At 36.2% G+C, this 16,770-nt stretch overlaps 1 protein-coding gene across 1 annotated transcript; it reads right to left on the bottom strand.

Moving 5' to 3' along the window:
* Positions 1-3,323: 3,323 nt before the first annotated feature.
* Positions 3,324-16,551, bottom strand: LOC114542129 (patched domain-containing protein 3-like). The gene is made up of 23 exons (XM_028561876.1): positions 16,481-16,551; positions 14,590-14,944; positions 11,876-12,122; positions 11,604-11,686; positions 11,151-11,273; positions 10,926-11,070; positions 10,745-10,830; positions 10,236-10,356; positions 9,535-9,658; positions 8,926-9,038; positions 8,621-8,683; positions 8,434-8,476; positions 8,132-8,198; positions 7,828-7,969; positions 7,446-7,583; positions 6,360-6,399; positions 6,041-6,205; positions 5,714-5,826; positions 5,139-5,291; positions 4,462-4,587; positions 4,169-4,313; positions 3,785-3,906; positions 3,324-3,566 (listed from the first exon to the last, which is right to left on the bottom strand). The coding sequence occupies exons 2-23, from the start codon at positions 14,763-14,765 to the stop codon at positions 3,324-3,326; spliced, it is 2,778 nt and encodes a 925-aa protein (XP_028417677.1). The 5' UTR covers positions 14,766-14,944; positions 16,481-16,551.
* Positions 16,552-16,770: the final 219 nt, after the last annotated feature.

Here is a 16,770-nt window from a genome sequence, read left to right as displayed (position 1 = left end):
CAACAAGTTTGACACAAGTTTTGAAAGTCGTTTGCATTAGACATTAGACTTTGTCCTGTATGAAGGACCACACTCCTTAGGTTAAATGAATCTTATAACCATCTATAATATTATACTCAGGCAGCGTAGTTCTCACAGACTATTGACACCAAACATACCTGATTATTGATCAATGAAAAAGTTCGAGGCGACAGGAACCACTGTTGGAAATAAGTACAACAAAGATTCACTCCCTCAATGTCTACGTCTATAAAATAAAGTCTATAATTAATTCCAATCACTCTTTGGTACCTGCACAACACAACTGACTCTGCACGCGTCATTCAAAGATAACGCACGCGCGTTTCTATTTTAAAAAGTTTGTCCATAGAAATAGTAGTCGACATTATTTGTCTATTATTTCTATGGTTTGTTCCCATCAAGTCAGGGGTGGATCTAGATACTGATTTTGATGATCAAGTATGAGACGCTTAATTACAGTAAAAGTCGATTAAAATATTACTTCGATCTGTTTAGTTTCTCTTTTTCTTTTTCTAACCACTTCTTTTAGTTTCTCTGTCAGAGATGTTACCTGCCACAGTACTTTGATATGACTGATGCAAACTCTTTTGACAACTCAATAAAAATTAATATTGATATGAGACGTGCTTATTATTTCGCATTTTATCGTGTTGTCAAGGAACCAGTTTCGTGGCAAAAAGAGATCTTTTGCAATTAACCTTAAGTCTAAGTAACACCTTGAGCAAACGGTTCGTAGCTTTAATCTCAATCCCAATTAGTTATGACCATATGCCGTGGGCAAATGATTTTAGCTGGGATAAATTTCATACACAGAGACAGAGTCAGGGCAGCCTAAAGGGCGGGTTTCGTTTGTCGCGTTTTTTGTACGGGCGTAACAAGAACGTAAGAGGTACGCAGAAAATTCTAGCTATGTTGCTGACCTTGCTGAAAAGCATGATATCAAGGCTGTCAGCTGAACGCAGCGCGTTAGACTGGTTAAACCAGTTAATCTGGTTGAACAGGTAAACGCTTCGTTTCGCTTCAACCTTGATTATATAAAAAAACGGAGTTGGCTGCATAATATGCTTGAAGAAAATGAAACTCGGATCTAACCAAAAGATATGGTTGCGATTAGGTTTTAGAGGCAAAGACATTCGTTTGCATATACATCTGATCTCTGATACAGTGCTAAACTTATGACGTCATTAACGTTTGTTCAATATGAACGAACTCAAACTCACGTGAATCAGTCGCATGTGTAGCTATTACGTAACCTGTTTGTAACTTAGTTATATTACATAACAACACGTGACACCATACATATCTGTGTTTCTTATCAGCCATAAGGCCATAACTGCTGTTGGTTTATAGACTTCATACTGATCATTTGAGTAGAAACATAATCATGACTGATTATATTTTTATTCAGTACAACTATATTTGATATATTTTAGATGTTTTCAATGCAACAACAATATAGCGGCTTCATGGTGTGTCTGTGTAACCACAGTTAACGAGACTACCTGAATATAAACGGTCAAATATGATTACCTAAATACTGGCAGCTCGTCGGCAAATTCCAACCTTCTCACACGATGCATGGTCGGCTAAATTGCAGAATACGCGTGTCCCGTGGACTCATCGACGAATATGTAAATGCTCAAATCTTTCTTTATAGGAAAATTTATTTTAAGGCAATAAATCCAATACGGTGTAGGCTTTTATACTGCTGCGACTAGCCTAGTTGCGCGAAACAAGATGCTTTTTATCAAGGCGACATAACTCATAAATATCTGATGTTACAGTCGATCTGAAAACATTCAGGGGGGGAAGAGAACGGTTGATGGGGGAAGACTGTGAGGGGAGTACATTTGATCAATTTCTACGGCTGGCGAGACGCGAAGGGGCAGTGGGCACGAGTACTATATAGTGTCCGCGCATAGAACAAACCTTTTTAATTTTGCAATTGAGTTCGTTTTTGATTCAATAATATTTCATCAACCAGCAGAAGTTTAAAAAATTTGACGATGAATAGTTCAAAAATGTCTGAAAGGTGGGCTGGACCTTATTGTACGCCAAAAGAAATTAAGTGTGGTTCAGTAAGCTGAAACTAGCCGCAAGTCCAAATCCTTAAAAAATATGCTGGCAAATAAAATCTCCTCCAGCACATGCAAGATATTGTATAGACTATAAAATCTTAGTGGGATTGCAATTCGTACAGTAGCAAACAACATAGAGTATAGTGATTCTTACCTGTCAGAATTCAACAAGTTTTGCAGCAGGACAATTATTTAATAACAGCAGTCTCCCGATAATCAATCGTCTTTAGTGACTCAGTAATTTAATCATTCATGCCGAGCAAACACCTTATTGTGGGCGGATGTAGGAAGCGTTAGACAGGCGGTTAGACAGCTGAAATCTGCTAAACGAGACATGAAAAAAGAAGAGAAATGAATTATCAAAAAATTAATGAATAATTCTTTATTCAAATTTCAAATAGTCGATTTGTTGAGGAATTGCCTACGCTGCAGTAGGACAAAGGTAAGCAACTTATTGTTCAGTTATAATTCATAATATATTCATAAGTGGATGATTATCTAGAAAAAGTATGAGCCAGTAGATCTGTGATACCATGATTGATTTATTTACAATGGGTTTATTTTCACTTTGAAATGTACGTTTGATCATTTGCGCATTTGAATTTAATATATTTAGCTTAAAAATATTGTAATATCACATGTAGAAAATACGATATCCTTTTCTTTCGCAGCACACGAAAAATTTGCTTATATTTATTACCGCAGGCTTTCTACAAAAGCTACTACTATTAACGCCTACGTGGGCAAATGATAAGAAAAAAAGACTGCATACATCGTCTGGTCAGAGATTTGAACATCATTCATAAATTGAACAACAAATCAAATTGAAAAACGGCATGCGGCTCACTATTATTAGGATAAAACACTCTTGCCGTCTTGGGTTTGTCTTAACTCTCAAATGTTCCTGCCTCTGTATTATCATATGACTACCACCAATACAGACATGTCTTTTGAAAAAACAAGGTATCTTCCGATGGCAATAGTGCTAGTGCTACATATGCCTGTCACTTGTCGTATTTATTGGTAAATATGGTAAATTCACGTGTTGCTGGCAAAGAATATTTTCAGACAACATGCAAAGGGATGCGCGGCTGGGGGACAAAAAAAAGGTTCCGAGTGAAGTGGTCTGACTGACTGTTCCTGCACGGTGATACAGTCGTGCACGGATATGCCATTAGCTGTGCATAAAGTTAAAAAATCTGCGAAAACTTCATTTCTATATTTTTAGTATTTGCCTTCCATGCAATCATTCTTGTTGTTATTTGTATCGTCTTTTCTCACTGCATCACTTGGCTTCACTTGCAAGGGTATCACTTTAGCAGCACGACGAGATCCACTCCAGGCCTCCGGCCAACTGCTTGTGTTCTCCAAAGCGGATTTATACGGAGGAGGAGAGAGAATGGACAACATCACTGGCAGGAATGCCAGGCCGTGAAATAAGCCAAATATTACGACTCCACATAAAACCTGCAAAAATGTATAGAAACCAAGTTTGCTTGGTCTCTTATCCCGTGCTGTTGGTCATTGTGATACAGTAGCTTGATACACACTTCGTGCAAGTATATATAGGGACGATATTTCAATACAGGGGCAGGGGCAGGCCAGACCTGGGAAGGTAGGGGGGACAAAATGATGAAGCAAAGTCTGACGATACTTGAGACGGGCTGATTTCCCAAATTACTTACTTTAAAGAAAGTTATAAAGACATAAGATTCAGAAGATGGTAAAAGTACAATTGCAAGGAATGTACTAAATCCACCATTCCACACGGCAGGACCAATGCTGCGTAGCGACTTTGTTGTTCTTTCTATATAAGCAACAAAACTCTCAATCGCCAGAGCTTCATATAGTAGCGCGTTGGTTTAGAAGTTTTTAGCTTAGAAGTTTCGAAACTTCAATACATTGGTGATAGTTAGGATTCCTGATTCCTAAAATCCTGAATACTTCTGTCCGGATTGCACATTATAAACTACTGCAAAGTCAAAAGTGGTCAGATTTCGGATTACCTTACATCGAGTCGAGACAAATTCTGATTGCGATTTATAACAATTTAAATGAATCATTGTTACCATTTGAGCTTCCAGTTTGAACCAAGTAAGAATGTCCAACATGTGACGCATAATCAACAGACAAACCAACACCAATCACCAAAATGATGGTTGATACAACATCGATGGTTAAACCCCAATAATACATCAGACCAGCAACGTTAATCTATAGAAATGATACAGAGTCAAAGATTTAAAGCTGAGAGAAAGGCGCATCGTCATACCTGGAAGTGTTTTCAACCTAGACAACCAGTTTATGTACTACTTTTACCAGCGAAAAGTGATAACTGTAATGATGTTAACCTCGTACTTACAATGGTAAAAACAACACAAAGAAAGACGAGAAATGACGTTAGAGGATTGGCAATAATCAGAAACGTTACAAAAAATACGACCAACATGGCAAGAAGAACATTTCGGTACAACTCTGTCGCTATAACCTGAAGAGAAGAGAAGAATATATCGCTACTGACGTTGGACGGTAGTTTTCAATGGTGTAGGGGGTTCCAAAATGTAATATGGTGTCAAAGAAATAATATTTATGACCATTATGTGCAGTACGTCAATACGATTTGCCCAAAAGCATTATGCGTCAGATTTCTCTTAATTCATAGTAAAATTAGATATAACTATGCATATAACAATCAGATTCATTGCTGCTCAGATTGCCGGAGCAGAAACTGGGGTAAGTCGGGCAAATTAAGTTGATAGAAAAATTTTCAACCCAAAATGCGACAATTCCCGTTTCTGATAGTTAAGTATATTACAAATTCTCTGGTGAGACATGCCTCTAAATAACCCACGCTGGGCTCGCAACTTTTGCCACTCGTTCGGTGGATCTTGGTCCACCTCCTCCTAGGAAATGCCTATGTTATAATATGAAACTGTCAATCTCGTCTGGAAGACTGGAACGATGCAACCCTTTCCTGAAGGTGTCATAGTTTGCTCGCACACCAGCGATCTATACGATTAGAAATCTCTTGAGGTTTACCTTGTAACTTTCAGCCCACAAGTAGGAAAATCCATACACTCTCGCTTTAGGGGATATTTTAATGCTCTTCACCAGATTTCTTAACGAGTCCATTGCTTTCACCTCTTCCACGGAGTCAGCGTAATTACGTTGTAGCGCTGAGAAACGCGAGGCCTGCAGGAAATTAGACGGTGAAATTTCCAAGAAATATTTCTCTTCTATTTCATATGAAGTATCGATATAGAACTTAGGGAAATGCTGATGACGTATGACCCCGCACGACCGCAACAGCTACATGCAGTATATGCTAATAAACACAAAATTCTTTACCCAATTTGAAATCCCTATACCAGTGATAAACCTACGGGATCGTGCGTGTGTGAAAATACAATTGACCTCGTTTGTTCTGTCTGTGCTGTGAAATATCAGACAGAGGTTTTTTTGCATGGACCTCTCTACTGCATCGCTTGCGATCGGTCCATACAGACTTCACAGTACAAACCTCACGCTCGGTCAATAATCAGCCGGTAACTACTTCGTAGGCCTTGTTTCGGGCGTCGAAATTTTCATTTGTGATATCAGTCTTGCTGGCTCACCTCAATCCCGTCTCCTGCATCATTCCACTTGATATGACTGGCGAACTTCCTTCCTTCGGTTTGATTGAGAAATACTTTCAGGTTATAATAGAACGCTTCTCGATTATTAATCGCTGGAATACAAATTTAAAATGGTGAAATGTTGGCACTTTTGCCTTGGATAAAAAAATCTACATCACAGATGAATAGCAGACTATACCAGAGTAACCAGACTATTCATATTATATAGTCGTAATTGTCGAAAATAAGCTGATGGGACTTTGTTTATTCTCTGCCGGTATTTAAATTGTTATTGTTGACTAAAAACACATTTGATGAATCACATACTTGAGTTGGTGAGATCGACATATTCTGGTTTATTTTGTTTCATCCATTTCACGTATTCCTCATACCAACTCTCAACACTATTACTGGATAAACCCTCAGTCTCATTTTGAAGTTCACTGTAAAGATTATGCAGCTTTATTTGTTCTTCGTAATAATCCATTTTACCTTAAAACAGTATGAAATGAAAATGTATACAATCACATGCGGCCATTGTGCGGCCTACAGCGCTATAAAAGCTGTAATAACGGCAACGTAAGGTTTCTCGATGCTTTCTATAACTATTGGAATAAAAATTAGATATTGGTATTGCTTTTCTTACCAGTATAAATAGCAACTGGATTTCCGTTATGCGGGAACTCCTAAACATCAAAATAAAGTGTAGTCAAACACATATACAAATTAAAACCTCGTTATTATAGGCGTTATAGTTCTCAAACAGGCGATTACAGAATATGTATTAGCCAAACCTTATAGCCTGCAATTCTGCGTAACTTACTTGATTAACCCGCGGTGTTATAGATTAGGATAGATTTAGCTTTTTGCTGTTGAATGACGTGCAATGTGGAGAAAAAATAAGCAAACACAAGTTCAATGAAAAATCCTGATGAAAATCGTATCTTTTCACCCTCGTGGGCAAATGAACAAACATGTTAATTTAGAAATACTGTTTCACAAAAGGCGGCTCTCGCAAATTTGTGATTAATTACTTTTTCTCTTGTTTAGTGAAACTCTGATTTCCACTACTGTTGGAGAATGAAGTGCTTTGAATAAATTTCTTTGTCATATCGATGTCGATTCAGTGATCAATGACGCCTATAGGTTATACAGGGTGTCCCAAAAAAAACGAAAACTATTGAAATCACTCATTGTTAGAATTTGAATGCCGTGTTCACGAATTTCAGCCCGTGGGGATTTAATGCAGCTTATAAAATGCTAAATGCTTTTTGCTGCTAGAGAAAGGGGACATGTCGAAGGACATGGTCCTTGAAATGCACATTTAAATAATGTTATCCATATTTGTAAATTGTAAATATTGTTAATAAATATCATTTTTGCGAACAAGCAAATTTGACTGCATCATATGCATGCATAAAAATGCTTATGGCAACCCCGATTTATACACTTGTGGGCCCAACAAAGTGCTTAGGCATTCAAACTCTAACAATTGCATTGTTATAGGTGATTTCAATAGTTTTCGTTTTTTTTGGGACACCCTGTAGATACGTCGCATTTTCGTCGCGTCGAATACAATTCAAACAATAGATAATGAATTAATGATAAACCTCAGAAAGCCTCATTATAATCTCATTATTTGAATTTCATTCTGCGCGACCAAAATGCGACGTATAACCTAGGCCTAACTAAGACCTGAGAACATTTCTAGACTTAACGATGCTATCAATACCTCTCCGTCAATTTCTAAATATTGTCTGATAACTGAGTCACGTGGTATAATCCATTTAGGTTCAAAATGCTGACGCAGCAATGAACTTCCTGTGATATTCACACCCAGAAAGATGGCAACAAGCAGCAAAACAATGATCTGAAAATATGGATGATAACTAGCTATGCTTAATCTTTATATCCTCGTTACATAAAGCGATATATATATATATATATATATATATATATATATATATATATATATATATAGTACAATTGCAAGGAATGTACTAAATCCACCATTCCACACGGCAGGACCAATGCTGCGTATATATATATATATATATATATATATATATATATATATATATATATATATATATATATATATAAGAACATACTACCTTCACTGGCAATTTTGTCAAAATTCTTGCGTATATTTTCTCAAAGAAAAGACGTGCGTATTCCACCGTCCCAAATTTATTTGGAGTGTAATTAGACGATAGTATGACACAATTCAGACATCCATCACGATTTTGGCTCTGCCTGGGAATTAACATACGATATTCGTCAGTCACAAGTCGCGAGCGCATGGGGAGAGTGGAGTAGGAAGGACAGTGAAGAACAGGTGAAGAGATTGAGGAAAGGAAAAAAGGAAAGGAAAAAAAGTGAAAAACATAATTATAAATGAATTTATAATAATTATACCTTCTGGCGTCAATTGTCAACCATCCAACAAAGAACGTAAGTTGAAATAAATATCCTGAAAGAATTCCTAAACAGAATAAAACGGTGAGGACCGGGTATGTTTGAGTTATTATTCGTAAGAAAGAAGTGAATTAACCTCCACTGACAACGTATTACGGCTGTTTTATATTTTATTGTGGAAAGAAGTGAGTACAACTGTGCAAGTAAACCTGATAAAAGAAACCTCTAGAAATTCGATTGAGCTGTTGTGAAAACGATTCGTGAAAAATTTTTAAAATTACTTTCTTAGAAATTGAACTCACCAACGGCTGCGTAAAAACAAAATGACTTTAAGCCAGGTAGAATCTAAGGAAATATCATCAAATCTGATCTTAGGTGGATATATTTTTTCATGTGTGAAATTAGCGTACCTCAGAATGTAGTATAGGAAAGTAGATACTCATCACTCATGCTGGTGGAAATGAATGAAAGTGTTTGTTTTTTGCTTACAGTTGTTCCTCCAATTAGAAAAGCTAACACGTCAGTAACAGTTGTCACAGTTATTGATGTTCCCTAGAACATAATAAGGCCTTCAGTTTAGAAAATGCATCTAGTGTTGGTGTTTATCTAGCATCGAACGCGATGTAACACAATCAATTAGCTTGAGGCCTTCAGTTTATATCATGATACTGGAATGCATTTGATATCAGTATCACGTGTCATCTGGATCTGATCGACACGCGAATAAGGCAACGTTTTGCCCAGGGGCATTTTATTTTATTTCTATTTCAATGTATGAATTTTTCCTCACTTACCGAATTTTTTACTGCAATACCAATCCTCTCTTCAATTGATCTACTGCGATGAACAGCAGAGGAGATGTTGGACCAAGACTGAACGATTACAAATAAATCATCGACGCCAATACCTGAATTTGAGCATAAACTTTAAAAACTCAGTCAAACTAAAGATAACAAAGAAACAGTTTAAGAGATTTTCCCAGAATTTTTTTAAGCTTGGTGCTTGTTTGTTTGTTACACCTAATTCCATTTCAACAATTATAGTCTATAGCCCCGTTTACACTACACTGAATTTATCAGCACGGCACGGCTAAAATGGGCACCTGTACCCAATTTTATCAGTGTTCAGGCTACCAAAACAAAGGCCGAGTACAGGTGAAATGGGCACGGGTGCCCATTTTTGCCGTGCCGTGCCAATAAATTGAGTGTAGTGTAAACGGGGCTTATATATCCACTCAATAGAAATATTTTAAAACTTTTGTGAAAGTTCTGATTGGTTCATTGTTAAAACAAAAATAAGTAGGTTGTCAATGGTTAGCAAAAACAGTTGTCTTCGCCTGATTTGCCCCTTTTTACAATATTTTGGTTTCACATTTCATTACGCAATATCACTGAGTTTCTTACCAAGCAGAAGAAAAGGTAAAGTTAAATGAGCAGACCCAAACAGCAATCCCATGGCACTACAGAGACCTACAGCCACACCAATTGACATTGCAACACCAAACACACCGACACATGCCAGCCATACCTAAAGAAGTACATCAGAATTCCATGTGTTTACAAATATCAAATATTACAGTGTACAAAATTTAGTTCACAAAATTTTGACCAAACGGCCTTCGTCAAGAGAGAGCTTCCTATATAACGAAGGTCTTTATAACGACGATTTTTTTAACGATTTTTCTGGCAGTTGAAACTGCCACACTGTTTTAATAAAACAAACAGAGTAACAAGTCATTATCGTCGGAATATCGCTGACGCTGAATATATCGAAATATTAATGCATGTACAATTCAGCATCTTATCATGATAAAAAACCTTTCGCCTTTCCCTATTATAAGTTTTCTTGGGCATTTTAGGGCAGTTCATGAATAGTCGACTGTAATGTTGTGGTTTAATTGTTATTTGAAGATGCTAGACTGCAAACTATTACTAATTATCAGTGTCAATGGTGTCAACTAATCTGCAGTATCAAGATACAAATCTATATTTAGATGTATAGTAATATATACAGTAATAAATATAAACTATGAAATTTCAGCCAGATGGAAACCAAATATCTTATATCTTCCATATGTTAAAATTAACTGACATGCTCCTTTTACCTTTATTTCCAGTCGGGTAAACTTTCCAATAACAAGAGCAACATAGGCAATGACTAAGATGTAACCAATACTCAAGAGTTTTATATCGTTCTTAATTGCGCCCTGTGATGTTGCTTGAAACCTTGAGAAGTAAATAAAATACTGAGTAAAAGTTCACTGGCTCATGAAGCTATTAAATATTTGAACCTGGCAGTACTCCGGTACTCAAGAATGCGTTTCATTGTAGTTATATGGACTGCGAGTGTTACAATTGGCAAAATGGATTGATGGCAGAACTTTTCGTCATCGGTACCATAACCTAATGTTGCATATGCATGAGTCAACTGAGAATGTATATCGCAAAACCTGCATGGTTTCCATTGCATGGTATCCACTTTGAAAGAGATTACCGGACTCTTCTGAGCAGGTCGGATCCCGGGTATTTTGCCCCACCTGCTTCTATAACCCAACCCTTTTCCCCCTCTCACTGGCCTTGCCCCCTGTCGCGCACTCACGGTAAATTTACTTACTTTGTGTGGGTGTAATACACTACGTCAGGGTATTCATCCAAAATGTTAGCAAATTCCTTCTCCCACATTATCGCTCTTTTGTCGACCTGGAAAAGGAGAGAAAAGATGTATTTTGTTCAGGGATTCCATCATCAACATAGTCATAGATATTGCATGTAAAATATCCAGTTCAGATCCTAACTTCTTCTCTCGAAGATTTATCCAATTCCAATCTGGACTCGATGGCATAGGATGCCTTGAGAGCTATCGCACTAGAAATATTTCCATTTTCATATGATATTCCACCAACAACTCGTTCTAGACTGAACGGTCTGTTTGAATACGGACTGCAAATAGAAAATTAGGCGATATTTTGCCACGCAGATTTCATACCACAACATGTCAAATATTTGTAAAAATACCATACCTGAAGGTTGGTCTTTTCTTAACCTCAGAAAGAATGTCTCCATTGGTCAAATTATTCTCAAGATTTGCCTTGTTAAACATCCACAATTCAAGAATTCCCTGCATTGCACATTTATCTCCAATCCTTTATAAAATATCCAAACATAACGAAAGATTTTGAAAAAATCCAGTCACAATGTTTCTCTAATACTCCTGGAGTCATTTGATTTACCGTGCGTTAGTCGTAGCTATATAGGAATAAACTGGTTGGAATTACAGTTGGAAATGTAATTATAATTATTATTTTCCTGGGAGTTTTGTTCCATTCGTATAGACCATTGTGAATAAACTGAACAATACATTTTGAAAGAACCTTTTATGATCACGAACTGATTAGAAAGAAATCAAGAACTAGGAAATTTATGTTTTAGTTTTGGTCTTTTGGTAACCAACCTGCTTATCACTATCAACTTACTTGAAACACATATTCTGCCAATTTAATTTCTTTCCTTCGTATAGTATGGTGATATTTATAATACGAGAATGAATTTCCATCATCTGTGAAAAAAAATGTGTTCTCCGTACAAAACTTTTCAAAATGATAAATTATTATGCATGTGAAAAAGCCCCCAAATTATTGCCCGAATGTCGAAATTCTGCACTTGTCTTTTCGTTACACTGTTTCGGCCAAGATATTTGATTACTGAAAGATAAATCGCTATTTATTAGAAAATTAAAATTGCAAACCTTGTTCAGAGTTTCAACTGTGAGTACATTACGATGTTTTAAGATAAGAACAGAACTATGAAATTTCTCCGGAAATCTTTCTTCAACCCAAACTTTGTCTTTTAAAGCTTGAGACTTCTCAGGAACCCACATCTTTTCTATCCTGCCTTCTTTTTGAAAGTTCAACAAACCAAGTAGACATACAGCACTTAATATAAGCGATACGATGATTGTAATCCAAGGTTTTGAACCAACGCTTTTACCCAGTCTGATGAAATGAAATAAGATGAAATGGCAACGATATCTATATAAATTATTTGTTAAAAGAATATATTCTATATATTCTATATAATACGCCGTTTTCCGGCGGACTCAACCATGGTCGAATACGCCATTTTCCGGCAGACTTGACCATGGTCGAATACGCCATTTTCCGGCGGACTCAATGTATAGTCATTACCCGTAACAGCAAATTATAAATGTAATTAAGTTTTGGGCATTGATGGAAATAAATATCAAAAGGGTTATTAGTTGATCTATGACTGAGGCATTATATCACAGAGCGATAGTTGCTTCATTTTTTCTGACTTTTCCTGGCTAAGTCTCACAAATGTATAATATCCACTGGATCTCTATCAACCAAGTAACCTCTAATATCCATTATAGTCTATTATATCAGACCAAAGAATGAAATTGTAAATTATATTTGTCTTCTAACAGCAGCACTCTCCACTCTCGCAGTGTCATTCTAGGGCACTGTAGCAATGTGACACTTTAATCACCCTGCTGAGTTAAGTGTTTTCAAACACTGTCAAACGAAATTTTAGCTTTGTTTAATCTGTTGTGGACAAACATGGTTCCAATTTAATCCTTCATTCTAATGGTACCACATAAAAAACCTATGCCAGTCCTTCACCCAGTGATATGATCCCATGCACATTTTCGACACAGTTGAATATAACCAACACCATAGCATTAAATGTGGTTTCTTACCAACTACCAAGCAGAAAAAGACATCGCTTCGACCTGAGGGCCTTCGTCAGGAGAGTATGAAAAAACTCTCCTGACGAAGGCCCCAGGTCGAAACGTCGAGAAGTGTTTTGTATATTTTAGGCAGTTGTTATACCACATTTGATGCTAAGTTGTTATATTACAACCAATACCATGCACATAAAGACCTAACAATTGCAGCCGAAATATGATCTCTATAACGAACCCTTCATTATCATACTAACTTTCTGACGAAGGCTCTTATGTTGAAATGTCAATCGAAGAATTGTAGAAACCGGCTCTAGCTAGTTGCTAATTTTCATCGATAATTAAGTTTATTAGCAGCGTGATTTATCCTGTCACAACGTATTCTTGTTGTCACGAGAGACTATTGTATTGCCATGCACACATTAAACAATAGCTATTATTTCATCACACCTCATTTACTGCTTTTTACCCGGCAAAGCTACAGGTTTTCATTGCAATATATATTGTAACTTATTTCCCGTCAAATATGGTTCAATCCATTTCTATCAACCTAGGCCTAGCTATCTATGAACCTATAGCTAAAAATTTTATCAGAAGACTTTTTTTTTCTTCACAAAAAAATCAAAACAGTACAGTAGAAAGATCAAATATCTAGGCCCAGTTCTATCGGGTGGCGCATCTCTGACAAGTAAGATAAATGACTAATTGATTTTAATTGAGTATGCATTTTGAAAATACCGTAGAGGCACAAGGTTATACTTTATATTTAAATGTCAATAAATAAGAAATAGTTCATAATATTTGATGTTTTAGTGAAGTGAAAGGTCACAAAACAAAATGACACATTTCTGTCATCTCCGTCTGAAGTAACCGATTTTCAAGGAAAGATTTTCTAACCCTGACTTGAATGCGAATCAATATAAAATCCAACGTCAAATAAATTTTTTTCTAAGGTTTTCTTTTATAGAAAAAAGGCTAAATTAGTGAATGTCTGGAAGTATTTACTCGGGACCTTTGATTTTTCATTACGAAATATTCAATAATTATTTTAAAGAGGCTCTCGAAATGTCACGTGAGGAAAAGAATCAAGAATCATGATTTTCATTATAGGTGACGGGTGACCTAAAACATAATATGCTTATTTTCATGTTTTGTTGCAGTCGTTTGAAGTTAAAATACGATGTGGCGTGTTTCAAGCAGAGGACACCCGATCTTGATCTTAAGTACTACCATTTTTTCATCAGAGACATGCATGCATGACCTATATGTCAATTTGCGCTCATAATATTTATCTTTCGTATTATATGAAAAGTCAAGTTTATGCGTCTATGTTTTGCATTTTAAGATGAGTAAAACAAAATTCTATTTTCTACCAAATACTGTTACGAAAACACCGGCAAGCCCCGTCACTGATGAATCATCATCACTCTTAAGGGATTATTTTAATGGATTGTTTCATGACTTGAACGATTGCAATAATTTTTAGATTTTTGAAATTGTAATTATATTTTAATAATAGCGGATAGATTGATTGGCGAACCTATGGCCTATGGGGAAATCATGAAGTTTATAAAGCATTACCTATTAACGCTTGGCATGTTGCATTTAACTCAAAAAAGCCAGTCAAGGTCATCGATGACGCTATATTCTTTGAGTCGCAAAACATTGAAAACAGTCGATCACTAACAAGATTAGTCACGACTATAGTAGGAAAAGGTGATTGTAGAAAAAATGAACTCAGAAGAATCAGGATTTACCTGTAGAATGTTCTCTCTAAACCACCAGTAATAGCATCGCTGATGCGTTGTAAAATTGGGATTTTAGTTTCCCGCGCAGTAGGAGGGGTCTCTTTACTTCCAATTCCCTTTTCTCGGTCAACTGAACCAAGTTCTTTGGTATGAATACAGAAAGGTCTGCACTGAATGCTAGCCATGGATCAATGCACCAAACTTGTCGCATCTCGCGCAAACTGCACGAGCATTCAATCGTTAAATGATCACCTCAAATTTGACCTTTCAAGAATGCATGACTGACCGCTTCTATAGGTGTCCTGCGGCTTGTTGCACAGACATCTTTAATATATATCAAATGATGCGAGGTTATCCAGTGCCACTAAATAGATCACAATAAGATATTTAGAGGTTGGATATCGTCGAAAATCAACAAATTGAAAGTATAAACAAACATGCTCCTTTAAAACAAAGGAAAGTTAAGACAAATATAATCCTTGGATTACTATATAGAGATTAACGGTCATAGAATATACACGACTGCACACGAATATAAGACCCCGTGCATCGGGAAGACGTTTCTGAATTCTGTGCATGTGACATGACGAAAATAAAAACACGAATTTCGGCCGGTTTAAATCGATTAGAAATTGTAGGAACAATTGAATGAATTAAAATAATCCTTTGAAACAAAAATACTAAATACACAAATAATGTGGAGACACCGGGGAAGACAAACTGATAATAATGGCTAATTATTTATGATGAAAAAATGTATCGAGATGAAAACATATACTGCTCAATAATTCAACAATTTCTTTGATGCATGCGCATGTGGTGGTGTTGAGCACTGCCGTGACTATATCTTGTGGAGTTGTGGTAAACTTAGGAAAGAGATAAGAAAACTATGAAAACTACTAAATTATCGCCATCAGAATACGGCAAAATCTCCAAGAAATTATTGCAAGCATATTCAACTCGTGACATGCATTTAATTATATCCATGATAGACAGAGTCAGTAGCTATAGTAGGATAGGAATTTTCCCACATCGTAATCAGATATAAACCGTTTATAATGTGTAACACCTACTATAAATCTGAAGAAAAAACACTTTATATAAGGTGATTTGCTTATAGATAATAACAAACCTGTTACCTTTCGTGAAAATACAAAACATGCCTGAGTGCATCCCCTTTCTGAAGCTATACTTTAATTTACGCAATCTGATTTAGATTTTTTTTAGATTTTAAAAATTCTGCTGGTTCAAGAAATTTGCGCACAATAGCGCGCTGAAGGAAGATGCACCCTGTGGTTTGGGGTAGTCTCAAAATACCACAAAAAATTTCAAACTAGGATACGTGACAGTGTGGATCTTCGGCTATCCTGTTCTGGATTTAAAAACCGATTTCGTCCTAAAATCCTCCAAATGTTAATTTTTACAATGAAATAAAAAGCTACATTTTGTGATGACAAGGCACTCAAGGGTACCGCGAATATCTAACGCAGATGTTTGACGCGTCTGTTGACTAAAGTCCACTAAACTCATCAATTGCGACATAACTACCAAAAGATTAGTCGGTAGTCTATTATTATACTATAGGCTTCGCCGAATCTAAAAAAAAATCACACCGATATTTCTCCAATCACGTGCTGAACCTTAAGTTTATTTGCATTTGATCCGGTAGATGAAAAGTTAGACATCTTAAACATGCAGGTCTAAAAACTTCCAATGTAGTACACACACTCCTTTTTGTCGTCTTACTGAACACTCAAGACTTCTGTGAGTGAAGCAGAAACAGAACTGATTTCTGTATTCACATTTTAATTAATAAATAAGAAATGTTATACGCTATTACAATTTGAATACAACATATAGAAGGAAAAGACTCTAATTCAATATACGTTTATATAGGTACCTCAAATGCATCTCTCGCTTCCTTTAATCTCGAAGTATGTAAAAGATGGTATTTCATTTAAACGGTGATTTGATTTAGAAAATTCTACTGCAATCGAGTGCTTATGGATATAGATATTTTTGAAAACTTGCTAAATCTCATGGTTGGGTGCTGCTTCTATTGTCATCCTGTGACATCAAAATACCACCATCCAACTTTAATGACCTATTACAAGATCATATGTGCATTGATGACAAAGAAAACAAGGAAACTATATATTAATGTAGATTTAAATATGAATTATATAATGA

Source organism: Dendronephthya gigantea, unplaced genomic scaffold (assembly GCF_004324835.1).
Source record: "Dendronephthya gigantea isolate DGI-Jeju-01 unplaced genomic scaffold, DenGig_1.0 000337F, whole genome shotgun sequence".
Taxonomy (NCBI): Eukaryota; Metazoa; Cnidaria; class Anthozoa; order Malacalcyonacea; family Nephtheidae; genus Dendronephthya; species Dendronephthya gigantea.
Note: the sequence above shows the minus strand (reverse complement) of the source record. Positions and strands in the feature narration are given on the sequence as shown.

Coding starts and splice junctions, on each gene's coding strand:
- LOC114542129 (XM_028561876.1), bottom strand. CDS start 14,765: ATGGCTAGCATTCAGTGCAGACCTTTCTGTATTCATACCAAAGAACTT. Junction 11,274..11,603: donor TGGCAGAATATGTGTTTCAA/GTAAGTTGATAG, acceptor TATTTTATAAAG/GATTGGAGATAAATGTGCAA. Junction 10,357..10,744: donor GTGTATTACACCCACACAAA/GTAAGTAAATTT, acceptor TTACTTCTCAAG/GTTTCAAGCAACATCACAGG.